This window comes from Delphinapterus leucas, chromosome 4 (genome assembly GCF_059928025.1).
Source record: "Delphinapterus leucas isolate spDelLeu-1000000601 "Yukka" chromosome 4, BTC_Dleu_Yukka2, whole genome shotgun sequence".
NCBI classification, from domain to species: Eukaryota; Metazoa; Chordata; class Mammalia; order Artiodactyla; family Monodontidae; genus Delphinapterus; species Delphinapterus leucas.
Window position 1 is genome coordinate 59,003,864 of NC_143132.1, and position 27,780 is coordinate 59,031,643.

Sequence of the window (27,780 nt, forward strand, 5' to 3'; positions counted from 1 at the left end):
CCCGGTCCGGGAAGATCTCACATGCCGCGGAGCGGCTGGGCCGGTGAGCCATGGCCGCTGAGCCTGTGCGTCCGGAGCCTGTGCTCCGCAACGGGAGGGGCCACAGCAGTAAGAGGCCCGCGTACCGCAAAAAAAACAAAACAAAAGTCACGTTGGGGACTTCCCTGGTTGCACAGTGGTTGAGAATCCGCCTGCCAATGCAGGGGACACGGGTTCGATCCCTGGTCTGGGAAGATCCCACATGCTGCGGAGAAACTAAGCCCGTGCACCACAACTACTGAGCCTGTGTTCTAGAGCCCGCGTGCTGCAACTACTGAGCCCACGCACCACAACTACTGAAGCCCACACGCCTAGAGCCCGTGTTCCGCAAGAGAAGCCACTGCAATGAGAAGCCCGCGCACCACAACGAAGAGTAGACCCCGCTCACGGCAACTAGAGAAAGCCTGCGTGCAGCAATGAAGACACAATGCAGCTAAAAATAAAAATAATTAATTAAATAAATAAAACACAGCTGTTTAAAAAAATAAAAAAAATAAAGTCACTTTGATTGTCTTTCTTGGTGTCTCTACTTGTCATTTTTGAAGCTTTAAGAATTTTCTTTCAATTTCCTTAATTTGATCTTAATTCCACTATGCCTATAAGTTGGCTTTCTTTTGTTTCCTGTTTGCCACTCCATGAATATTTTAGTCCTTTCAATGTGTTTGTGTTTTTCTGAAAATCAGTCATTATTTTAGTTACCGCCCTGGAATTTACAGCCCCATGGATCCTTAGGTAAAAGCTCTGTCCCAGCACCTTGTCATAGGGGTGGTGTTAGCAAAACAGAAAAGGCTTTAGGAATTGAACACTTCATTGATCTGTTTGTCTTTCTTTGTTTAAGAGCCAAGAACTCTGGAACTTGTAAAAAATTAAAAAATTAAAAAATAAAATGAGAAGAATCCTCATCATCAATACAAATGAAAGAAAACTCCACACATAGAGAAAAAAACCCAGTCACATCATGAGAGGAGAGATCATTACAGCATTGATAGCGTCAATATATAATTTGGTTCTGGATAAAAATAAATATACATTTGTTTTGTAAAGTGTCTACTGTTTAAATTCAGCTTCAAAATATTTGGATTTTCCGAGGTGGTAATTGTGGAAACTGTGTAACGTTTCTCAAAAATCATTTCGCACTCGCCAGCTGCACAGTGTAGATTGCCATTCCTCCAAGCGCCAACGCAGGAAACAATTCATGTCTTCCCACCTCTCCCTGTTTCCTTTCTGTCTGTACAATGAAAATGGAAACGGTGTATATTTTTTCAAACATTTTCTGTTTCCCCAGTTGCCACCTCTGAAAACTGTGAATCGTTTTGAAGATAGGAAAAGAGGAGTACTATTTATTTTATTTTATCCCCTACAAGTAAACTGGAAAAAACTGGCCTTCACGCCTCTGCTTGGGGGGCGGGGCGGGGGTGGGGAGGAGGGGTATTTGTGTCGGAGGAGGAGTGAGGCAGCTCTCCCCAAACGCTGGCGGGGCGCATCCTTGCTCCACAGAACTGAAGGAGCTCAGTCTGGTCCGGTGTGAGATCCCTCCGGGCTTCCCAGCTGAAGCCAAACACCCCGCGCGGCCAGGAGCGAGGATGGAGTGGCTGGTGAGCCGGGCCAGGCGTGGGAAAGGGGGCGCAGGGTGGGCGACATCGCTCCGGCGGCCCTGGGGCGGTGGCGGGCTGAGAGCGCCGGGCTGCGGCTTTCCCCAGTCTGGTTCGGAGGTGGGATTTCTGCTAGCGCTTTCCCCTCAGCTCTTAACCTTGCTGAGAAGCGGATTTTGCCTTCCAAAGGGTGGTTTACAGGCCATTCCTGGCGTTCCGGTTCTCCGTCCCAGTGCGCTGGAAAAACGATGCTGCCAGGCGCAGGCTCCGGAGACGCTTCTCCGAAGATCCTTGACATCCTCAGACAGGAACTGGGCTGGGAGGCGGGCGCTGGCGGCGGGGATAGAGGGTGCTGTATTGGCTCCGTTTTGGCCCTGAAACCTGGGGTGAGGTTGCAGAATTTCACGCTCAGGCTGTCCAGGAGAGCTGGCGCCCTCTGTGATGCTCCAGCCTCTTTCTGCATCCTCTGGGTCTTTGCCTTGGGAAACCATAAAGGATTGGATAAATCAGGGTTAAAACCCTGGGTATCCGCGAGAGACAGACATTTTGTTTATTCAGGACCTGTGTATATGACAAAATGAAGGAAGGAGAGGATTTTCATTTACATTGGTAATTGATAAAAATAATAAAAATTAAAATCTAAATACAAGTAATGCCTGAAGGTAGTTTTTTTTTTTTTGTATATAGTTTATTGGCAGGATCATACAGCCAGTTATTTCACTGTTTTCCTTAATAAAGGAGAATGGTGGCCTTAGAGCTAGTGTTTACTGAGTGCCAGGTGCTCTTAATCTTCACCACTATCCTTCAAAGGAGGAGTTATTACCCAATTTTACAAATAAAGAAACAGGCAGAGAGGTTAAGTTTTCCAAGTCCATGTGACTGTATGTGGCAGGATCAGGATTTGAACCTAGAAATTTTCAGGGAAGAGGTATGTATAGGGGCAAAGTAGATGGGCAGCTGTCAGGTAAGACCCAGGCCTCTGAACCCTGGCCCTCTTGACAAAGGTTATAAATGGACTTCTCTATTTCCATTATTGTGTGATCTGATTAATGAATTTTTTTAAGTTACCTACTATATATTGGCTTTTACCATACCTTAGGCACTGTATTAAGTACTTTAAATGCTTAATTAATTCTCATAGTAACCCAAAGAGATAACAGCAACATTGATTTAGTGCTTATTTGTATCAGTCACTGTTCTAGGAGCTTTACATATACTATCTCATTTAGTCTTTTTAACAGAGAGAAGGTTGGTGCTATTATTTTTTTCTGCATTTCAGAGAGGTAAAATGATTTGTCCTAGCTTACACATCTAATATGGGTGCTAGCCTGAACTCAAGTCAGCCAGAGGAAATGTGTATATAATTAATAGCAAAGCTTTCTTTCTAATTCCCTTTGCCTCAATCACTGTGCTTCTGTTTCTTAAACATTGCTGGCCCCCAGTTCGTACATCTTGTGTTTTGGTGTGTGTCTGCTTTCTCTCTTATCCTAAAAGACAGATTTTTACTCGGAAAGCCAAACTATTTTCATTCCTCATCACAGCCTTTGCTAGAGCCTGGATTTCCATGTGGCATGATGGTGTGGAATCCGAATGCCAAAGAAAACTTTTTAGTTTCAGAAGCCAAAGTTTTTTTGTTTGTTTTTTTTAGCATCTTAATTGGAGTGTAATTGCTTTACAATGTTGTGTTAGTTTCTGCTTTATAACAAAGTGAATCAGCTATACATATACATATATCCCCATATCTCTTCCCTCTTGCGTCTCCCTCCCTCCCACCCTCCCTATCCCACCCCTCTAGGTGGTCACAAAGCACCGAGCTGATCTCCCTGTGCTATGTGGCTGCTTCCCACTAGCTATCTATTTTACGTTTGGTAGTGTATATATGTCCATGCCACTCTCTCACTTTGTCCCAGCTTACCCTTCCCCCTCCCCATATCCTCAAGTCCATTCTCTAGTAGGTCTGTGTCTTTATTCCCATCTTGCCCCTAGGTTCTTCATGACCATTTTTTTTTTTTAGATTCCATATATATGTGTTAGCATACGGTATTTGTTTTTCTCTTTCTGACTTACTTCACTCTGTATGACAGACTCTAGGTCCATCCACCTCACTACAAATAACTCAATTTCGTTTCTTTTTATGGCTGAGTAATATTCCATTGTATATACGTGCCACATCTTCTTTATCCATTCATCTGTTGATGGACACTCAGAAGCCAAAGTTTTGAAATAGCAAAAGCCTAAGCATTTGAGTTTTAAAAGCCTAAATGCTGAAAGGCCAAGGACAGGCCTTCATCCCAGAAAAAGCTGATGGGAAGAATACAAGGTGATGGAGGAAGCAGCTTCTTTAACCCTAGGCTGGGAGAGCAAAGAGGGACTGACTAGTGTCGGTTTGTGTCCTGAAAAGGATGCTCTGTGCCTGGCCCCTGGGAGTAGGGAGTCCAGGAGGGTGGTGAATAGAACTTACAGGTAGGTGTTGAAATCAAAGAACAGAAAACACCTGTGCCTTGCTTTCTTGTGGGGAACTGTGGGAAGAGGCAAGCCTGCCCATCATGGCGAGGGAACTGTAAAACAGAGATGGACAGACACATGGGAGTCTAGTCAGAGAGCCTTGCAGAATTCTCCTTTGTTCAGCACAGAAGAATCCAGGAGCACAGAATCTGGAGAATCGGGAAACATGAGAGAACATCCTGTAAGCACAAGATTTAATTGCACAAACCGATGATCAGGATGACTTGAGGGGAACATAGTGCCAGCATGGATAGATGGTTGTAACCAAGGGTTAATGGTCCTGTCCCACGGCTTGGCATTCCCAGGACTGTGGATGCAGTGCCAGAGTTTGGGACAATTGTGAAGTGTTGGTGGGCTAAACTGACAGAGATTATGTGATATTGACTGAAATTAAGTCTCTACCTCTAGTTGGAATGGCAACATGAAATAAAAATAAAGTTCAAGTTAAAGAAAAATACAGAGAAACCTATATTTCTTACATACCTCAATTATAGAAAAATATAGAATATAGGAAAAAATATAGGGAAAATTTACATTCCTTGCTTATACCCCCTTACAGTGAACACACAAATGTAGACCAAAGCCAGCCATGGGGCTGCTGCAGAGTAAAGATGTTCTGTCTCCATTCCACTCTCTCATTTTATAGCAAAATTATCCCCAGAATAATAGTCCCTTAAATACCACCATGATTTGTAAAAAGGCCAAGGATTTCTGCCAGACACATGAAAATAAAGCAATGAAGAAAAACTAAAGCGATTACTGGTTTTTAAAAGGTAAAATTTACATAAACTGTGCAAAATTTGCAGGAAAATCTACCTCAGCAGTCACATCTTCGGCCAAGTGGTTACAACCTGAGTTACATTTTTAATATAAACAGATGTGGATTATTTGGGGAGTGAATGTTCTTCAGCATTTGCAGTCTCTATGTTTTCTGAGTATACATATGGCAGTTTGTTTTCCCAGCAGTCTTGACAGTGGTGGCTTTGGAAGCAAGGCCTCAAATTGCTTATTGATGGCCATAATGAAGGAACCACACTGCTGCTTTTCCCTTCCCATACCCTGAGCACCCTCCGTTATTTCTTCCATTTATAGTCTCTGGTTCTGCTTCCACAAAACCAAAGGTTTCCGGTGTTAAAACTTTAGCTGCAGCGTTTCCTGAAACAGCGATTAGATTGAAGCTTTCTTAGCTTTGTCCACATCCAAACGCCCACTTCTGTACTTTGCTTTCTGTCTTCAGGTGTTGAGGAGGCTCTTCTGTCATCTGTCTACCTTCCAACTGATTTGGTTCTTGGCTGCCATGATGTTTTGCAGGGCACAAGGTAAAGATATTCAATTCCCCTGCGTGGAATCCAGCAAACACAGTTTTTGGAGTGGAAACATTTGGCCACTCTTGTTTGTGCTGCGTTAGCTCATCTGTCTGCATGAATTATTTAAGTGTGTAATTCGTTTGGAGGACTGGGAGTGGTTCTTTCTGCTTTCCACATTTTTTTCAATGTTTTCAAATAATTTAATATTAAGAAACTTTTCCTAGATAAAACCAGACATGAAAAAATTCTTCCTAAATTAAGATATCATTTTTCACCTATCAAATTGAATGATGTTTAAAATAATAATTCCCTATGTTTGTAAAGATATGGGAATGCCTAAGGGAGTGTGAATGAATATGGCCTTTTGGGAAGGTAGTCTGGTAATAAGCCTTAAATTTGGGTGTGTCCCTCTCACAGAAAAATACTAAAAATAATGAAATATGGAAGTTACGTAGGTTCCCATAGTCTATCATATAAAACATACACCTATGCTCTCCACTCATCTGCTGAATTTCCTACTTGCACCAGTCCCTTCTCCTCGGTTCCATAGGAGACCACACCTCACTTTGCTGCTGGCCTTTTATCACCTTCTGCGTGATGTTGTACTACATCAGCCTTCACAGGGGTAGGAAAGGGAAGTTTCATACCATGTACAACATAGGATTTACCAACCCTAAATGGAGTTTCATATATGCAGTGAAGAATTATAAGCTTTCCACTAAATTATTAGTCAGAGAGAAAAGTTACTCAAGAAGTTAAAACTCTAGTTTTGATCCCTTTTCTACGCTCTATTCTAAAAGCAGCAATTTCTTCAGATCTCTGCTCTGCAAAATCTCAACAAACTTTTTGGAAGCCCCAGTCCTAACAACCGGTATTCCCCCCAGAACTTTTTACATCTACCAAGAGTACACCTCACTAAAATTGGAATTATGCAACACTTGTGGGTTCCAATTTGTATTTGTTGCTATGCCCGTCTTTTCATGCTTGATGTTGTTGAATGGATATTGTTTGTTTGTTTATGCTGCCTTCTTTTTTTCTAATTACTCTAACAGTTTATCTGTGTTATTAGTCTTAAAAAAAATAACAGATTTGGTGTTTTAAGTCAAAATTTTGTGTATCATTTTATTAATTTGTGCCTTCAACTTTATTAATTCACTCCTTTTATCATTTCTTGGGTGGGGTGGGAATTTTGGATATCTGTGTGTATTCATTTTCTTCTTGTTTCCCAGTAAATTAAGTTAGGATTAAATATTTCCCTCTGAGAACTGCTTTGTAAATTTCTACAGATTTTAATATATGATATTCTTATTGTCATTCATAGTGATTTATAATTCTTGTTATGATTTCTGGTGTAATTAAGGAGTTAAAAGAAGCATGTAAATTTCTCATTTTATTGCATTATGGACAGAGTTCAAGGTCATTTTTTTGTACACTATTTCAAGTTCAATTTGAGGGTATGTTCCATTTGTTGTTTGAAAAGATTGTATGTTTTCTTTTGGGTAAAAGTTTACAAATACATGCTCATATGCACATACTACACATACATATATAATAAGTTATATATAAAAATTTGTTTTTCAAATGTTCTATATCCTTATATTTGATTTTATTGCTTTACTTACTTTTTTTAACATCTTTATTGGAGTATAATTGCTTTACAATGGTGTGTTAGTTTCTGCTTTATAACAAAGTGAATCAGTTATACATATACATATGTTCCCATATCTCTTCCCTCTTGCGTCTCCCTCCCTCCCACCCTCCCTATCCCACCCCTCCAGGCTGTCACAAAGCACCGAGCTGATCTCCCTGTGCTATGCGGCTTACTTATTTTTTTAATATGTGGAAGTGAAAATTCCAAGAGAACAATGAAAAACTCTCTCATTATGATTATGGATTTATGGGTTTTTCTTTGTAGTTCTATTAGGTTTTTATATATTTCAGAGTTATGTTGTTAGGTGCATGAAGATTCATGATTAGTATGTCTTATTTTAGATTCCTCCTTTTATCATTTTGAAAAATATATTTTTGTTCCTTACAGTGTTTTTGTCTTCTATTCTCCCCTTTCTCTCCTTTTAAAATTCTTACTGGACTCATGCTGAAACGTTCTAGTCTTTGAATTTTTTCTTTAATCCTTTCTATATCTTTATCCCTTTGTGCTACATTCTGGAAAAATTCTATGACCTGGTCTTCCTACTTACTAATTTACCCTTCAGTGATATTCATTCTGCTAAGTCTGTTAAGAGTTTACATTTCTCATTTTCTGCATCTATAGTTTCTACTATTTACAGTGCTGGTTCCTTTTCACACTTAAGATATCACATTTTTTCACATCAAAATTTATTTATTTATGATAATAAATAAATAAATTTATTTATGATAATAAATAAATTTATTTATGATAATAAATAAATTTATTTATTTATGATAATAAATAAATTTATTTATGATATTTTTATTCATTTGGTGAGTTCTTGGGTTTGTAGAGTTTATTATTCCTCTATCATTGTGTTAACTTTCTCAAATGTTTGGCTATTTGTTTTATTGAGATCTCCCATTGAGTCATCTATCATATCAATATGACTAGCCAGCATGGAGGGGGAAGAAATTATTGCCATACCTTATATTCTGCACTGCATACAGTAAAAATAGGGGAATGTGTAGATTGTCATTTGGTGGTCAAATCTCTCTGGTACTATCAGCCTTCTGGAGCACTGTCCTGTATATCTCTCTATCTTGCGTTCCTATACTCACCACTGCTTCCTGAAGGCAGACATCACTACTGCTGCTCCTTCCTTTGCAGGTATGTGTGTGGAAGGTACAGAGCTGCTATACGTTCTTCACTTAAACTAATCACTCTGCCCATTGTCTGTTGGCCCTTTCTTATTCCTAGCTGTTACTGCTCCAGGCATAAACTCACTTGGTGATGCTTCTATCCTATTTGGCACTTTCCATCTTCAACCTCACTTCACCTAATTTCCAGCCTACAGGGATTCTTCATGTAATTTCTGGTCACTGGGATTTTGCTTTCTTATTTTTCTACTCTGCTACTCTTAAAGACTGAACAAATATTTGAACTTATATTTCTCTAGCAACATCAGGAAGGTAGTAAATGTTTTCTTTTTTTAGCATTTTTCTGTATCTTTTCTAAATTTGACTTTGAACGTGCATTGTTTTTAATCAAAAAAATGTATATTTGTGTATGTATTAAAATGTAAATGTTTTTTATGATTCCATGATGAAAGTGGAGACCCAAGATGTAAGAGAGTTGCTGAACGCACCTGCTTCTTTAAGATGCTCTCTGCAAAATCCCCAGGAAGTTTTGATTGTGACATGGCAAAAAATCAAGGCTGTAAGCCCAGAAAACATGATCACCTTTAGCCAGAACCATGGGGTTGTAGTCCAGCCTGCCTATAAGGACAAGATAAACATCACCCAGCTGGGACTCATGAACTCAACCATTACCTTCTGGAATACCACCTTGGAAGATGAAGGGTGTTACAAGTGCCTCTTCAATACCTTTGGTTCTGGGAAGATCTCAGGAATAGCCTGCCTCACTCTCTTTGGTGAGAGTCTCTGAGAATACATTGTCTGTGGCTTGAAATGTTATTTTGCAGAATGTTTGGAATGTAGTGGTAGTGCCTAGTTTTTCAGGATCCTAACCCCAGAAAGGCTCATGAGAGGACACTTGGCCTTTCATGTCTACTGTAACTCTGGTTACTGTTATTTGGAGAGTTCAAAGGACTATGTTGAGTCTCTGCCTGGAGTTATCTTTGCCCTGACAAATACTGTTGTCAACAAGAGTAAATTAAGGACCATAGTGAGGATAAGTTCTCTATAAGCACTGATGTGGTTCAGACCTGGCTTTGCAATTAGCAGTCATGTGACCCTAGAAGAGTCCTGTCCACTCTGTACCAGAGTTTATTTATCTGAACCAGAAGTGTGAAGTAGATCATCTCTAGGGCCTCTAACAGCTTTAGTATTTTTGGATCTAAGGACAAAGCCAGATTGGGCTAAGCTGGAGCCAGTTATAGGGGTCCCTCTCATTTTGTTTCAGTTTAGCTGTATCAGGATTGATAAGGAGACATGCATCAGAGGCTCTTCATTCCTGATGCCTACTAGGGATTTAACTGAATAATAAGCATTCTTTTAAAATCCAAGAGGCTTAGTTTGATAAGATTCCTTTCTTCTTAACTGATGCTTAGCTGAGATCAAGAATTCAGAATTAGGAATAAGGGGTAACTTTGGAGGATGGCACGCTTGGTGGTAGTTTTAGAAGGGAAACGACAAACTTAGACAGGGTTATTAGGAATGTTAAAATGAGAGTTCGTGCACACCAAGAATATTGGACAAGGGATAAGAAGAGGCTCAATAAATAAGAATGCAAGGGAGGTAAGACAACACCAAATACAAGTTTCTTTCACTTATTTTGCCTGTAATGAGTCCTCTCTGCAGGATCTTGCATCAGGCTTTCTCCTTGATTTCTATTTCTTTCATTCCTCTTTCTCCCTCTGTCTCCCTGTCTTTCTCTCTCTCTCCCCTCCCCCAATCCTTCCTTCCTCTTTCCTTTCCTTTTTTCCCCCCTTGCTCTTTTTTCTTCCCTCCCTCCCTCTCCTTTCCTTCCTTCCTTCTTTCCACCATTTTTCTTCCTTTTCCTTCTTGTGTCATATTTTTCTCATTTCTGTCTGTTTCCTTTTCTTTTTCTTTTTTGTTCATCTTTCTTTCTCCTACTCCCCCTTCTTTACTCATAATCTTTGTATTATTTTTTTGCTCGAAAAGCAGACTCTCCTGCATCTTCTAGTGAGTAATTCTGTAGTTCTTTTCCACACTGATCCTTTCCAGCCACAACTTATAGCTTTCATCTAAGTCATTCTTTGATACACCAGAGAACCCTGCTGCCAATCTGGCCACGTCAACCATACTCGTCTTCCTTTACCTTATGTCTATTCCTCCAGGGCTTATTGATGTTAGTAATCTGGGCACTCTGGACAGAGCCACCGTCCTATAGGCTCATTTTCTCTAGCCTACTGCCACCCACCCACCTCTTGAACTTCTGAGCACAGACAAGCTTTCATTTAGCATTGCCCTTTAATTATCTTGTGGGCTCCAAAGCCAACCACAGAAAGGCAAGTTTACATTTGCTCAGCAGAGATAAACTGTATATTCCAAAGAAAATGAATTCATTAATCAAGGGACTTTTGAAAGGGAACAGGGAACAGCTGACCTAAAAATAATGTCCTTTCTTCATAAGCTAGCTATTTTCTGTTAACTCCATAAGGTGATCTCCACGGTCCTTACAACTGTCATTCTGTGATTTTCTGACTACTGACTATGAATTTCTAATTGACATTTTGTATAGATATTTCAAGCAGGGACTTGCCAAGTCTGCTCCATGCATCTTGCTCCCTGGCCCAGGTCCAAACAGAAAAAGGCTTTCTCTAAGCAGCAGCCCCCCTACGGGCTCTCCGTTCTGAAACTGCCCTCGTGCTTCTGAGAAGTGTAGACTACTTGTGTGGAGGTGCCGATTGGTGGTCATTGTCAAACTATTTGAGAGGGGTACCCAGAAGAAGGCAGAGATCTTACATTGCCCATGGAAGAGAAAAGAATAATTAGGCTCTGCACTGTTTGGGGGAGAAGGTACCTTCTGTCCATCCAGCTCATTCTCCTAGAGGCAAACTACAGGGAGGATCGTACTTGTCACAGGGTTGTACTAGGCCAGTCTCCATCCTGCAATTCAGAGAATTAGACACAGAAAGAACCCAGAAGGCCGCAGTTTGGATTGGATGTGCTACCTTATCTTTCTAGCCTCCACTGTCTTTCTGTAAACACCATGCTTAACTGATGGCAGATCATTTTTTCTGTCCCAGTACAGCCCACAGTGTTCCTTCACTATAAACTATCTGAAGACCACCTAAATATCACTTGCTCTGCCAATGCTCGCCCAGCCCCTCTGATCTCCTGGAAGGTGTCTGGGTCAGAGACTGAGAGCAGTACTGAGATTCTCTCACACCCCAATGGGACAACGTCTGTCATCAGCATCCTCCAGATCAAAGACCCCAAGAGTCAGGTGGGGAAGGAGGTGATCTGCCAGGTACTGCACCTGGGGACCGTGACCGACTACAGGGAAACTGTGAACAAAGGTAAGAGAGAGAGGGCAAGATTTACCGTGGTCACATTTGTGGACACACACCTGCAAGGTGGTGAATGCTCTGCAGAGCCTCTTGGCCTTTAGCAAAGGAGCTGATAAGGGAGAGAATGGGATAAGTAGGGAAAGAAAAACAGAGTTGAGGAAGCCAATAAAGCCGATTTTACCTTGGCAAATGTGGTATGTTGCCCACATACTGAACGCTTTTGCTGAGATCCGTCCATTGATTTATTCTTCCGTGCTACTAACTGAGCATTTGTTATGCCAGACACGCAACAGTGAGGACTCAGTCCCTTCACACAGGGAGCTTCTAGTCTAGGAGGGAATGCAAAAGGAGCTGGGCAATTGTAAAACTTCATGATAGATGCTTCAATAAGAAAGCTATAGTAGGAGTTCGGGTTTTTCAGCATGAGCCACCTGTTCTTCTTTGGCCCTGCAATAAACCTTTCTCTGCTTAAAAAAATAAAGACAGCTGTGGTACACCATGGGAGGATTGAGAGAGGGGAAAAGGAGCATCAGCTCAATCTGGAGGGATTAGGATGTTTTCCTGGAAGCAGCCACATCCAGGATGAAACCTTTGCATAATCTACGCTGTGGGAAAGGGGCTTTTAGGAAGGGGGCCAATCTGAGATGTTTTCCTCACCCCATTTTAAAATAAACTGCCTCCTGTTCAGGACCTCTTTTGCTCTCCTGCGTTTCTATCTAAACTGCTTTCTCTGGGCCTCATCAATACAAGAGGTAAAGATTATGGGAGAGAGAATAAAGAAAGTGGTGGTTTTAGAGACAGGACACTTTAGTGATGACAGCCACAGTTTTCTTTCTCTATGCAGTTGTGAAGCACTAACTCTGGATGAGGCACTCAGCAATAAGCCTCCTATAAAAAGATATTGCTGCTTTTTTTCTGGGCGCATTGTAAACAATGAAAGCTGGAAAAGTTTAGACCTCATTGGTATGGTGGCCTCTAGTGAACATATCCTGTAGTCATTTCTGGGGTCCTTGAAAAAGCAGACTAATCAAAAAGTAAACATTTAGGTAAATTTGCTCAAGAGGTTTGCAGTATTAGCTTTGGACATTCATGAAGAGATCCTCAGATTCAGCCACGGTGAAGGGTAAATTTCCCTGAAAAACAAAAATCTGAAAAGGAACATGTCTTTCCAAGAGTGCCAAAATTTACATATCATTTATAATGTTTATGCATCATTTGTATAATGTTTGTTCATTCTGCGAACATTTACTAAAAATCTTTCATGCTTAAAGCATTATGTCGAGCACTAGAACTAGTGAAATTAGACAAATCTGAAGGTGCTCAGTTAAAGTATGATGTGACAAATTCCATTATAAAGGTATGGAGAAGATGCTGGAGACTCGCAAATCAGGGAGTGTTTCTTCTGCCTTTGTATTACACAGTGACACTGAGGGGCTGACATTCAGGCTAAGTTGCATCTATTGACTATTGGAAAGAGATTTAATAACAAAGGCATAGATTAGAAGCAACACAATAAAAACATTGAGATGAGTTATTCCTGGGGGTTAGAATCACGAGATTCATTATTCTTTTCCTTTATATTTCTCTGTATTTTTCAACAATTCCTCAATAAACATATTACTTTAATGGACAGCATGGCAAAGAATATGTGCTTTGAAGGCAAACAGACCTCTGAGCAAGCCTTGTTCTACCACTTACTACACTGATTTTGGGCTTACTTAACTTCTCTGAGCCTCAGTTGTTTGTTTTTTTAATCTGTTAGATAATTATAATAAGACCTAACTCTTGGGCTATTTAGAGGATTAAATGAGGTAACACATTCAAAGCTCCTACAACTTAGTAACTACATAAAACATGTTAGTGATTATTATTATTTAAATGTTATTAAAATAATGTGAGGTCATGAATATAGACTTCAGTATATATATATATATATTTAAGAATAATTTTCATCGAAAGCTCAGCTCTAGTAAAAACTCATCACAACTGTCTCTTTATCGCTTTTTGCCTCTACAGCTTCCACTTATGACTTGTTTTTCCTTTTCTCCCTTCAATATCCACAGGCTTTTGGTTTTCAGTTCCACTACTGTTAAGTATTGTTTCCTTGGTAATTCTTCTGGTCTTAATTTCAATCCTACTATACTGGAAACATCGTCGGAACCAAGACCGAGGTGAGTCCCCATGAAGTACAAAGAAGGAAAAAAATGATTGTTTAATGACAATTTGGGGGTAAAATGAAGATATAAGTAAAGGGGTGACAACCATGTGTTTGGTTTGGTGTTTCCAGAATACATAAATGTTGATGGTATTTTAAAACATTTCAGTGTCATTTTCTTGCAATTGGACATTAGTTTCTGCATTTCATTTGCCAAGATGGTTTAAAGGCCAATTATTTTATAAATTCAGAGTAAGGATTGATGAGAGGACATGTGGAAAATATTTATTCAATCACTATGGAATCATCTAATGGCAAAAGCAGGGAAGTCTTGGCACCCAGGCTGTGTTCATTCTACCCAGGACAATCTCTTCTCTTTTTACAGCATTCCACAGGTCAGCTACCCCACTTAAGAGACTGTGAACTTGTCTGATATGATCACTAATTGAGTAGTGCTTTCTATGTTATACTCTCACTATGGCTCAGACACTCTAGGCAAACATACAGGTGATCCATACTTATAATAACTGCATCATGTCATTCTGCCCTTATACACTGTTAATTTCTCTCCAGCCCCTACAACAACTATCACAGTGCCTTATGTATACCAGGTGGTCAATAAATGTTCATTAAAAGATGAATGAGTGAATGAATGGAAGGGTAGATTTTCAAAGGGATTTGTTCAATTCCATTTTTTTTTAAATTGCAAATTCAGTACCTCATAGATACTGAGTCTTAAACACTGTGAGACAATATAAAACAAGAGATGGTATCAAACAAGAGGTGTCAGCCAGCTGGGAAGAATTAAATTTCTTTAGTTTCTGAAGACAGTGCATAATTTATGAAAGCTAATGCAAAGCTGCAGTTTATGTTGTATGTAATGGGAATTTCCCAAGATGAAGGGGTGGTATGGGAGTTTTCTCCAGCTCACATGACTGACAGAGAGGAAAGAAAAAAATGTTGGCTTTGAGTGTTATTTTACATTTCTATTAAAAATCTCACTCAGGGCTTCCCTGGTGGCGCAGTGGTTGAGAGTCCACCTGCCGATGCAGGGGACACGGGTTCGTGCCCCAGTCTGGGAAGATCCCACATGCCGTGGAGTGGCTGGGCCCGTGAGCCATGGCCACTGAGCCTGTGCGTCCGGAGCCTGTGCTCCACAACGGGAGAGGTCACAGCAGTGAGAGGCCCGCGTACCACAAAAAAAAAGAAAAAATCTCACTCAAATGCTACCTTTTTTCCTTTTTATTTTATGTCTCATAGACTAATATCTTTCACCTTCTAAGTTTTTTGAACATTTAATTTTGCATAAGCCTTATATAAACACCTGATTAATTCTTGTGACTTTATAAGAAAAGCAACAAATCACCAGTGTCAATGACCCTTTTGCAAAAGTAGATAAAGGGATTTGTTCTGTATGGGACAGGAGATTGCAAATCAGATAATCTTATTGCACATAAACCTAAACCCATAGAACTCCTTAGCACTCTGCAAAATGTCAAAGGCAGAAGGCCGTTTGATTCCACTTTTTCCAAACATTTCACTTTTCCAGTTAGGAACTGAAGTTGACTTCCTTCCCTAAGGTCACACAGTTAGTTAACAGCAGGGCTAGGATTAGAATCCTGGTCTCCTGACCTCTGCCGGAATGTTCTTTCAGTTATAGTTTCCTGACTTGAAAGGTGCTGTTGTTAGTTGCATTTATTTCTGTCTGTGCTTGCTGATATTACTGTGTTCTTCTGTAAAGTACAAGCAGAAAAATATGAAGTGTTTAAATTCATTTTAAAAATCCCCTTGGACAAGAATCTTATAATACAACCTATTCAAGCCCAAGGTAAATTTCAGTAGAAAGGGGCATTTGCAAAATAATTGTCCTTTGTTCATTAAGTCTTGTATTTTCTGGGAAATATGTTTGTTCAATGCCTTATTCAGTTGCTGAAGTGAAGTGAGTCAGCTTAAGATTATTTGGTTCCATATACTTAAATAGCTAGTAAAATCAAATGTCAATTATGCTGGAGACAAACCCTCAAGTCTGAGGGAATACTGGTTTGTTAAGACCAAAACTTAAGTAATACAAAAAGCTGGGAGAAAGGGAAGAAAATCATCAAAGATAGAGACATTTTTTATTTCTTCAAGTAACAAATTTTGATTGTCAATTTGTGATGAAAGTGAATAGTGCTACCACATTTGCTTTCCATCTTTCTTTTTTTTTAATTTTTATTTTATATTGGAGTATAGTTGACTTACAATGTTGTGTTAGTTTCAGGTGTGAAGCAAAGTGATTCAGTTATACATATACATATATCTATTTTTTTTCGAATTCTTTTCCCATTTAGGTTATTACAGAATACCTTTCTTTACCCTTACTTTGTGTTTTTTTGCTTTCTCTCTCTCTTTTACTTTCTATTATCTTCTGAAACATAAAACTTTTGGATGGGTGGGGAAACATGATCAGTCAAAAATGACACCAAGATTCTGGACCTGGTGACCTGAAAAAATGGTGATATGAACAGAAATAGAAGTGGAGGGGGAACTGAGTGTGAGTGTGTGTGTGTGTGTGTGTGTGTGTGTGTGTGTTCAGAGTTTGTGGGGAGAGAAAGAGTAGAGATGAATCAGTTCTTGAGCTTATTGAATATGAGTAGACAAAGAGTCATCTCCTTGGAACTGCCCAATAGTAAGACAAATCTGGTAAGTAAGAAAAGTCTGTTAAGTAAAGTTCAACTCTTTGTTAGATAAATGACCAAAAAAAGTTTATTTTAGATTAAAATCACTAATTTGTTGCTCACAAAAACATAAGCAAATTTATAGTTTGTGGACAGAGGGGTAATCTCTAATGACAGATGTTATTTTCATATAGAAGTCAGGCTCCCTGCAGTTTTCCTGTGATTCTGTATAATGCCAGAGAGTGTGATGTTGGGTTTTTCAACTGTAAAGCTGTACTAGTGATGAGCTAGAGGTGACTTCTCTTTGCACCATTCCTAATGGAATCATCACAATTACTTCCCATGAGACTACAGCAATACAATAATAGGTTAATAGGTTTTCAAAGAACATTCTTTTTTTCTTTTATGAATCAGTACTTCATTACTAAATAGAAAATGGGAAGAAATTGAAATTTCCTAGGGAAATTTTCCATCATTTCATGATAGTTCTTTCTGTTAAAGCCAGTTGTTGCCCCTTCCACACATACTACAGTGAAGTAAAATTTGAGGTTGAGGATAATCTTTTATTTCTCATTAGCCAACCCACCAATGATCACAAGCTTCTTAGAAACAACAACTTCACTTTGGGGCAGATCATCATAGATAATCACCTAATTTTTAGAAATCTTTATTTTGAGTAGCAGTCTTCTTGTGTTTGATTGGGTCAAGGCTGATTTGGAAACCAATAGAAGATTTAGACAATCATATGAAATGCATATTCCAAACCTCACTTTTCTTCAAGTATCTAACTATTTCAGGTAAAAGTGGGTTTTTTTAAGCCCACATTATCTATATAATTGCCTTGATTTTTTTCAGTTCGCTTCACAATAATCTAACCTTATAAATAGGTTCTTTGCAATGCTAATAATGATAATGTTGGTAAACACTATATCTTGGGTGGAATCATGTCACTTTCTCCTATTAATTTTTTTTACCATCTTTATTGGAGTGTAATTGCTTTACAATGGTGTGTTATTTTCCACTGTATAACAAAGTGAATCAGCCATACATATACATATATCCCCATATCTCTTCCCTCTTGCGTCTCCCTCCCACCCTCGCTATCCCACCCCTCTAGGTGGTCACAAAGCACCAAGCTGATCTCCCTGTGCTATGCGGCTGCTTCCCACTAGCTATCTATTTTACATTTGGTAGTGTATATATGTCCATGCCACTCTCTCACTTCATCCCAGCTTACCCTTCCCCCTCCCCGTGTCCTCGAGTCCATTCTCTATGTCTGCGTCTTTATTCCTGTCTTGCCTCTAGGTTCTTCAGAACCTTTTTTTTTTTTTAGATTCCATATATATGTGTTAGCATACGGTATTTGTTTTTCTCTTTCTGATTTACTTCACATACAGATTGCCAACAAACACATGAAAGGATGCTCAACATCACTAATCGTTAGAGAAATGCAAATCAAAACTACAATGAGGTATCACCTCACACCAGTCAGAATGGCCATCATCAAAAAAATCTACAAACAATAAATGCTGGAGAGGGTGTGGAGAAAAGGGAACCCTCTTGCACTGTTGGTGGGAATGTAAATTGATACAGCCACTATGGAGAACAGTATGGAGGTTCCTTAAAAAACTAAAAATAGAACTACCATATGACCCAACAATCCCACTACTGGGCATATACCCTGAGAAAACCATAATTCAAAAAGAGTCATGTACCACAATGTTCATTGCAGCTCTATTTACAATAGCCAGGACATGGAAGCAACCTAAGTGTCCATCTAAAGATGAATGGATAAAGATGTGGCACATATATACAATGGAATGTTACTCAGCCATAAAAAGAAATGAAATTGAGTTATTTGTAGTGCAGTGGATGGACTTTCTCCTATTTTAAGCTTAGTACTACATCAAATAACAGAGGTGCTCAGTAAATAATTTGTGTTGCGGAAATTGGTGATTAGTTGGAAAGATAATACAAAAGATATATGTTTCCAAAAAAATGAGAATCCTTGCTTTGCTAAATAATTGTACTTACACTTTCCAGATGAAGGCTGGGTGAGTGGTAACCCTCACCTCTATCCCAGTGTCCTCCTAGTTCCAAGCAGAAGAAAGGGTGCTTTATATGAGAAAAGTGTGAAGCAATTTTTATTGAACCGACTAGGTTAGAATTGCTTGGAGGAATCTTGCATTCCAAGGCTACTTGTCTACAAAATTTCACCCTTGAATGGGTGCAAATGCCACCCATCATATCAAAATGTCATAACAAAATCCAATCACAAAGTAGGTGGCTAACAGACCCGTAAGCCTGGGCATTCTTGCCTGAGCTGTTCTGTCTTTCACGGCTGAACAGATCACTGATACTGGAAATGTTGGCACAGTTAAAACATGAAGAACTTTGCAGTTTCTGGTAAAGAATTACTTCAGATTACATGGAGAGTGAGATGTGGAACCAAGATGATATCCGAGGTCTTTTACTTCACTGTTTACATGCCTTGTAGAGAGGTCCACATGCTCCAAGTTTAAGTGCTAGAATGCTAATAACCTTGAAGGGACCTCTATCTGTCTACTTTGTGACCATTCCCAACCCGATCTCCAGTAAGTGAGGAAACAAAGGAAACAAAGCCCAAGGTCTTATAAATAAAATACATGTAGATCATTTGGAATTCTTGAACGTGTTCTTTTACTTGTAGTCTTAAGTGTATTACTGAACAAGTACAGTCTTACTTAGGAATAGCAAACTATTATTTCCTAGAATCCTAGAATTACTCTTGTCCTTTTAAAGAGAGTCACAGTTGCCTCACATCATGTTGGGTCAGGAATGTCTACTTCCTTATCTTGGCTGATGAAATATACACAGGAGAATTCTGTGTTTATTGATCCTTCTGTTATTTATCTTCTTAAAATCTATTAGAATAGAAATTATAAATGTTCAAAGTTAATATCTTGATCTTTCTTTTACCCAGAGCCATAGAGGAGTCACACAGAACCCTGAAAGTTATTCCCTGGTCTACTTGAATCTGACTCAGGAGGCAAGCAGGAGAAAGAGGGTCATTCTTCAAGGAACCCAAAAGAGCAAAAGAAATTGGGGTCAAAGGCGTAAGAATTTCAAGACTTTCTACTGCCATCTAGGCTACCCAATGCTTCTGTGAGTTCCAAGAGGAAGTCATTTTACCTCTCAGGTCTGTTGTAGGACTTGATTTTGTAAAACAATGCCATGTTGTGCTGTTGAAAGGGTAGTGGACTTAGAATCAGGAGCCACCGCTCAGAGACTGACTTTGACTCCGACTGGTGGCAACTCTATGTTAATCACTATCTCAATGAGCTTTCACGTTTGCATACAGAAAATTAAGGATTTGGACCAAATAATTTGCCACTCTGCTCCAAAAATGGCTGTAATTCCAGGGGAAAAAAAAGGAATAAACAAAGAGAAAAGAAATGAAAAAGAGAGAGAAGAATACAGGAAGGTAGGGACCAAAGAACTTTTCTGAGACTACCTTTTGCCTTTCTGTGGCTATTCCACCTCTTCTTCCCTTCTTCTTTGGTCCGTTAAGTCTATTTCATCATCACTTGGTATCTAGTCCACCACCTGCTTACTGTTTTGCTAATAACTGGTCTTTCTAGAACCCTCAGTTTCACTGCTATTCTTCATGTACTTCTGTGATATTTACCACAGTGGAAGCGGAACTGAATTTATTGTGAGGTAATGTTGACAACCTTAACTTTACTTATCTGTTTTTATAGCAGACTAAATATTATTAGTCTCAGCAGCTCACATTTTTAAAAAGGCATGCATTTCCCATCCATTTGTTTCATAATATGACCCAGCCCTATTTTAGTCATTCTAAATTCAGCCTAGTATAATGAAGACATATTTAGAAAATACGGCATTTAGAAAGTTTCCTGAATAGCAGTCAGCTAATTCAAATGCTTTGTCTCTCCCAGCTTCTTTTCTCATGAGTTAACTTCTCACAATAGCAGAGGAAGCATGTATGGGTGTACAAATCCCTTTGTTGTAAACATATGGTTCTAACTAGTGGAACAATTTTGAACTCTTAAATAATCATACGACCAAGTTGGTGACTTTTTCAGTATCTTTTGCCTTCTTGTCTCTATCCAGTGACCTAGGAACTAAAAACTAAAACTTAAGTTGTTTTCACTGTTGAATTGAATATTTATATATTTAGTAAGGTTTTCGTATGTTATTTAATTCTGTATTATTTCGTATATTTGTATTAATATACTGAATAATTAAAAGTGTCAACTCTAAATATTTGGTTCATGATATTCTCGTAGGGAATGTGGAAAATGTGGGCATTAATGATAATCTGTATATTTTTCCTCTGTGTGTGAAATCCTCCCCTCTGTCTCTTACCCCCTAAAAGTTGCTGTTGGCATTTATGATTTGTCACAACATCACAGATCAGATGTTCTTGATCTGACCAGTGGAAGCTGCTTCATGTTGGTGCCTGTGTCCTTTTGATATGACCCGGTCAATTTTGGAGTACTTCCTTATATGTGCTGTTTTGATTTTGCTTTTTTGTTTGTTTGTTTGGGGATTTTTTAAAATTTAATTTAATTTATTTATTTTTATACAGCAAGCTCTTATTAGTTATCTATTTTATACATATTAGTATATAGATGTCAATCTGATTTTGCTTTTAGATACCAACCTTTGCAAATGGATTAGCTCACACAGTTTTGAATTTAGTAGGAATTATCATCCTGCTTCTGGTTTTGCTGTTTTTTCTGGTATCTCAGCTGCCAGATCAGACAGGGTAAATTAAAGCAGCAGTTCTCAAACATTTAAAGGTCTCAGGACCCCTTTACACACGTAAAAACATTATTGAGGACCCCAAAGAGCTTTCTTGTAAAGCGAATTATGTCTGTTGATATTTACCATATTTGAGATTAAAACTGATAAACTTTAAAAACAAAAATCTACAAACATGCATTTCATTAGTCATCAGAGTGATAGCAACATCACACATCAGGTAGCTTCTGGAAGGCTCCACAGCACACTTGTGAGACAATGAAAATAAGGAATTGATGTGATTATGACAGTAGTTTTGACTTTGTGGAACCCCAGAAATGGTCTCAAGGACAATTTTGAGGACTGCTCACTTAACGTATAGGCAAAGAAGGAGACCATCTTATGAGATTTCATGAGTCTCTCCCAAAGGCTCTCCTTTATGAAACAGCTATCTTCACAGTGCCTAAGCATTCCACCATTCCACCATAATTTTAGTTAGGCCATTATCTTTCTGGGAGTTCCGCTTAAAGTGCAGAAAGACCTAGGTCTACTCCTTCTTCCTCACTAGCAATTCAACTTAAATTGGCTTATTAAATGGCTTATCAGTTACCTTGCGGGGTATTGAGAGACTTGGACTTAGAATAGGTAGGTTTTGATGGGAAAGACTTGGGAGGGTCATAGAGAGCAAAGAGAGGAGGTGGAAGGTGTGACTCAGAGCACATGGCTCTGTCTGACAAGGCAGATCCCTGGGTAGCACCAGTCTTGCCTTGTGACTCCTGCCCTTTCACCCCTGGGAGGGTCTCACCAACTGCCCCTTACTCATCCTGAACCTTTCAATTAGGGGAGTTTCTTCTGAATCTATGAATTGGAAAGAGACAGTTTGGGCTTTGTATGCTTCAGCAAGGTTGGGAAAGTTGTAAATATTTGAGTCACTTTGAATAACTCAATCACAAAGTTTTCTTGGCAGTAAAAATTTAGAAACTTCCCAGGGTGGTGGTAAATGAGCTCAGAGATAAGGGAAACCAAAAGAAGTTTTTTGTGCTTAAATAGAACTAAAACTGAAGGTGAAGATCTGGGGGGAGCGGTTGGAATTTATTAACCACCAACTAGGTAACATTTCATAAATACAAGTTCAAAGAGTACAAAATCCCATAGTATGACTAGGGATTATGAGGCTTTGGTTAAAATAGTTCTCTTGGACCAACTTTCTTCTATGGTTATTTAGCTCGTCAAGAAAGAGATTTAACTTCCTAAAAATAAAGCTTCCTAAAGTAATTCTTCACAACTGTAATGTTTTTGTTTTTTATATTTGCTCTCAAAATGTTCCAGATAGGACTTCAGTCTCCCTACCACAGTCACTTAGGCTAAGAAACATGGACAGGGTCACAGAGACCTGTGATTCAATTGTAAGCAAGCCATCTTTTGCATAGACATCATATTCATTTGAGCCTTGTGAGGTCGGGAAGGTTTTTAAGCCCATCTTTATAGGTGTGAAAAATGAAGCCTTAAGCTTTTCAGTGACTTTCTTTGGGTAACACTGAAAGCATGACATGGGACTAAAACTCCAACTCAGAATCCCAGACTTCCTGCCCAGTGCTCTCTCTGTTCCCTCCACTCTTACTGTCATTCATCCCAAATACTACTTGTCAGTATATCCTATTTGCTCTATCAATATATTTAGAATCCAACTCTTACCCCCAATCTTACCACCTGGCCCAAACCATCATTATCTTTCTCCCAGATTGTTGACATAGTTTTCTAATTAATCTCCCTGCTTCTACTTTCTCCCCTTTTTAGTCTCTTCTCACATCTGTTTTAAAATATAGGTCAAGACAAATAGTGTCATTCTTTTTCACAAAATCTCCAAGTGCTTCCTATCTTATTTAGAGGAGAAGCCAAGGTCTTTACATGGGCTGTATGGCTCTACATGATTGGGCTCCCTGATACTCTCTGAAATCACTTCCTGCTGCTCTTTCTCCTATTCATGCTCTGCCAGCCACACTAGCCTCCTTGCTGTTTCACTAACATTCAGACAGGTTTCCACCACAGGACCTTGGCACTTACTTTTCTCTCTGCCTGGAATGTTCTTCCCAAAGGTGGCCACATAAGCCTTTTCCCCAACAAACCCTTTCTGTCTCCCTCTCCTTCTTCATTTTTCTCCCTTGCATCCATCAAAATCTAGCATGCTACATACTTTACTTGTTTATTTTATTGTCTGTCTCTTTCCAATAGATTGTAAGCTTCATAAGGGCAGAGGTTTTTAAATCTGTTGGCTTGCTTGCTTGCTTTTCCCTAGCATCTAGTATAAGCAGTCAAGCAGTATTTCTTGAACAAATTTTATGCCAATACATTATGGGAGGGAGGAGTAGTTCAAACAGCTTTGTACTGGAGCATCTCTCCTTCCCTGTGGGAGAGTATGATTGAACTAGAGAGTAGAAAAGGACTTTTAGAAATTGTTGGTCATAAGGCATAGAGACAAGCATAATGGATTTAGAACCAAAAGAATGGGGTTTAAGTTCCATCCCTGATATTTAGTAATGTGTTGACCTTGGACCAGTCATTTAATCTCCCTGAATTTACATGTCCTCAATTTTAAATTGTGTGTGCACCAAGTCTGTCTTCTGTAAAGGTTCAAGTATGAAGGGGTATAGCTCCCAACATGCGCAAGTTTATGTGCTGAGGCGTGTCTGCCCTGTGACCTCAAAACCCCCACTGAAACAACACAGGCCTCATGTCCTTCCCAGTTCCTCCTCACAGTCAGCCCCACCCTTGTCCAGAAGTGGATGTGGGGTTGAGGTGGAGATAGGAGTGCTGGCAGTGGGAGCTTCCTTCTGGATGAACAGAGAGAAAACCTACTGGTCTTTGTATTAGGGACCCTAATACATCATCCAGGATGATTTGGCCTTTCCTTGTGCTGAGGATAGGACCAAAGGAATAAAACACACAAAAGTTAGCAAGAAGGTGCTGTCTGCAAACCAGGAAGAGAGACCTTCCAGAACCCGACCATGCCGGCACCCTATAAAAACAAAACCCAAACCAAAAAAATCCCACAAAAGTTAAAGTCCTTTCTATTGAGCATCAGCTTCTGAATACAGTTTTGCCACCTTGCTCCAGAGTATTAACAGCCACCACCTGCCGTAAGAGATGGCAGAGAGCTCTCCAAACACTTAAAGAGGATGCAAAAATTGATACCGCTGAAAGCTCTCCCTAGAATTATGTTGCTTTACCAGATTTGATAATATGTCATGATAGAAGGACCTTACCAGAATTTGAAAGGTTCCAGAGAATTCAACAGATACTTAGGTACTTTTCACCTAAATCATATTAGCCTAGAGAGTGAAGCGCTCAACTCAAAGAGTTGGAACTCAAAAGGAGAGTTGTGTTTTTCTGGAAGTAGCTTTCACTTTCTAGTCCAACAGCAAAAGGCACCAGCTGCTCAGATGATGCATGATTCTGGATCTGTCATTGCTGTTTAGCTTTGTATATAATTCCCTTAACTTGTACACACAAGAAGGTTTCCCTTGTTATAAATCGAAGACGATATTGTAAATATCTCATATAAAAATAAGTCAGATGATGTCTTTAATTAAATGCTCTTTTGTAATGTATTGATCAGTAAACCCGGTGGTTCTTAGTTAAGAAACATGAGGAAGCACTAAAATTTCAGCAACAGTGACCAGTTGGATGGAAGCACACTGATACCGTCAGTGGTGGGTAGCCCTGGCCTAGACCAGTGTTTGTGAAATATAGCTCAAAGATAGCTTAGAATTTTATTCCCCTTTTTCAGTTGTCCCAGTGAGTTTCTGGGAGACCAAGCTAGCTCTGCAGCTGCCCATGCCTGGTTGGAACCACTTGGGGAAAGGAGATGCTTTTCTCCACCTTGTCTTAGAGCTAACTTTAATTTACAAATCGCTTGGAAAGAGAGAATGTATTCTTTGAGGGAACTCTAGGCCTACCAAGTTGTATTTGGTTTGACTGGGTCCTACCCTCAAAGTGCCATCAGAAGCCACCATCTTATGTTAATAAAGGTCATCAACAATTCCTGACACTTCAGGAACTGACTGACACTTATGCCCCTGGGTAAGCTGATACTTGCTGTTGCATGCCAAGAGGCAGTGAAAGAGACTGAGTTAGAATCATAGACAGTCAGAATGAAGAGATTTCAGAGACAAGAAAACAGGCTTCAGAATGCCAAGTGACTCACTAAAATCACACAGGACTTTACCAGGACGCAGGAAAAAACCAGGCAGCAGAAACTCCCAATGTAGTTACAGACAAAAGAATCTTACACGGCCTGCCATAATCTGGTTAGCCAAGAAAAACCATTTCCTAAGTTTAAATATATCTGCAGGCCCACAGGGCTTACGGGAACCCCAAACTTTCCCGAACTGCCTCCTTCTGCATGAGGTTCAAAGCTGTTCCCGTCACTGGTTTTTGATGTACCTCCAGCTTCTTTGGCAGTGAACAGGTAAACATCTGGTTTGATAGATAATATGTAGTTTTGACTTGATGCTTAAATTCTGGAAAATTCTTTCCCTTGACTGGAATAGTTTTGATTGTTTTCAGCAAAGGTAATTTTGAGGGTGGGTGGGTGGATCTTGATGCAAGAGAGAGAGAGAGAGAGAGAAAGAGAGAGAGAGCAAGCACATTCTTGGTTAGGGAGGAGAAAGTTTCCAGATACATCAGATTAAAAACAAATATTTAAAAAGCCCCAAGAATCACTTATAAAGCTAACACTTATAAAGTCAGACTTGAATGAATTTCCAGTCATCAGGTTTCAAAAGCAAAACATATTAAAGGGAACATTACAAAAATCGTGAAAAGATGAAGAGAAAGAAAAAAAGGGATTTCACAGGTTTGGGGTTCGTATTTGACTTGGTTTCTTGAATAAAACGATGGAATAGAGGTGATGATGTCATTAGATGAAGTTTGTGATAATTGGCTTTTATACCAATTAAATATATAATAATTTCTAACCATATAGCTGTTAGAGAGCAACATTGCATTTATCTTTGCTATTTTATCAATATTCTGTTAGCTTTGTTTACGGTGATCAGAACAGCAGCATGTATCTCGCAGTGGATAGCATTTATGAAGCACTGTTTCAACCACCCAACTGTCCTGGGTCCTGAGAGACAGCTGCAGAGGGAGGCATGGAAAAAAATTCTTTTCCTGGAGAAATTTAAAACTTAAGGACAGACAAAATAAACCTACCTGCATGTATTTAAAAACAGCTTGTGAAATTACATGAAGTACTGTCATGAATGGGAAATAAAAGTTACAAATGTATTTATTATAATTCAATTTATACTTTGATTCCACATCATTACATGTGTAACGATATGATATCTTGGATATGGATGATAGAGAATAAGATTGGCCAAATGTTGATCACTGTTGAAACTGAGGTTCTTTATACTCTACTCTCTACTTTTGTATATGTTTGAAAATCTCATAAAATAAATTAAAAAAAAAAGAACTGTGTTCCAACTTTGCTACTAATGGGCTACTCGAGCGAAGACTTTCCTCTGAGCAAGAATACGATTATCAGCTCTATTTTCACAGTCTATTCATCTCTGCCGCATTTTCATCTGGCTTCCAAATAAAATCTTTCCTCAGTAAACAACCTTGAATTCCATTACTCTAGACCCTTATCAATGGAAATATAATCCCAAGTTCTCTGCGCTCAATCTTCCATCAAAGCTCAGGTGTTAAAATGATTTTACAATCCCTCTCTTGACAAAGGTCATAATAGGAAAGAGTTGACAGGAAGATCAGGCACTGACAATCTGGGTAATCAGGCAGGATTTACTTTTGGATTCAAAAGAAAATCAGCATGATCAGGATACGTGGCAGAGAGCTTTGCAATAGTTTCTTTGACCAGTCGAGATGACTCTCTTGACCTCCAGTGCTTTATCAAAGGGTGCACTGTTGCAGATGGTACAGTTGGAGTGATATTTACTTCACACCTTCTGGTAGTGTCACTGTCTTCCTCAGTGACTAGAGTGTTCCTACTCTTAGTTTAAAGTGGCTACAGGCTAAGGGCCACCCATCTAGACCAGGTATTCCATCATTTCTGGAGTTATACTATACACAATATTATTGCAAAACTTTAAACACATATTTGTCATCCCCAGATACTCCAAGCTGTTATAGCCAGCTCTGGGCACATTTTCAAACTCAGTGCTGATGAACCAGATCCAGGAGTGATGCCTTTCTACTCACTCTTGGGCTCACTTCACAGTGATCTTTAGGAGTAATTGTCTAAGGACCACATAATCTTAGTCCATTGCAGAATCACATACACCTTCTGCTTTTTCTGATCAACGCTGCAAGAAGCATCTGGGGGCATTGTCAATGTATTTGCTGAGAAATTATGCTGAGTTCAAAGTACATTATACTGATTAGTATTCAAAGTAAAAACAATACTAGAAAACTTATTTTCCTGAAGGAATTGACACACTCGATCCTTTCTGATTTTACTATATAAGTGACTGACTTTTTTTTTTTGCGGTACGCGGGCCTCTCATTGCTGTGGCCTCCCACTGCTGTGGCCTCCCCCATTGCGGAGCACAGGCCCCGGATGCGCAGGCTCAGCGGCCATGGCTCACGGGCCCAGCCGCTCCGCGGCACGTGGGATCTTCCCAG

The 27,780-nt window shown here is 39.4% G+C and overlaps 1 protein-coding gene across 2 annotated transcripts; it reads left to right on the forward strand.

Annotated features, from left to right (window-relative positions):
* The first annotated feature begins 625 nt into the window (after positions 1-625).
* LOC111187784 (OX-2 membrane glycoprotein) lies at positions 626-27,270 on the forward strand. Of its 2 annotated transcripts, XM_089910537.1 has the most exons (5): positions 626-5,455; positions 8,686-9,006; positions 11,308-11,580; positions 13,635-13,742; positions 19,346-27,270. In XM_089910537.1, exons 1-5 carry the CDS (start codon positions 5,434-5,436, stop codon positions 19,351-19,353), a joined length of 732 nt encoding a protein of 243 aa, XP_089766663.1. In that variant the 5' UTR covers positions 626-5,433; the 3' UTR covers positions 19,354-27,270. The 2 variants fall into 2 exon arrangements, with proteins under 2 accessions (XP_089766663.1, XP_089766662.1); XM_089910536.1 differs by lacking the exon at positions 19,346-27,270 and having other exon boundaries at positions 13,635-16,746.
* The last annotated feature ends 510 nt before the right edge of the window (positions 27,271-27,780 follow it).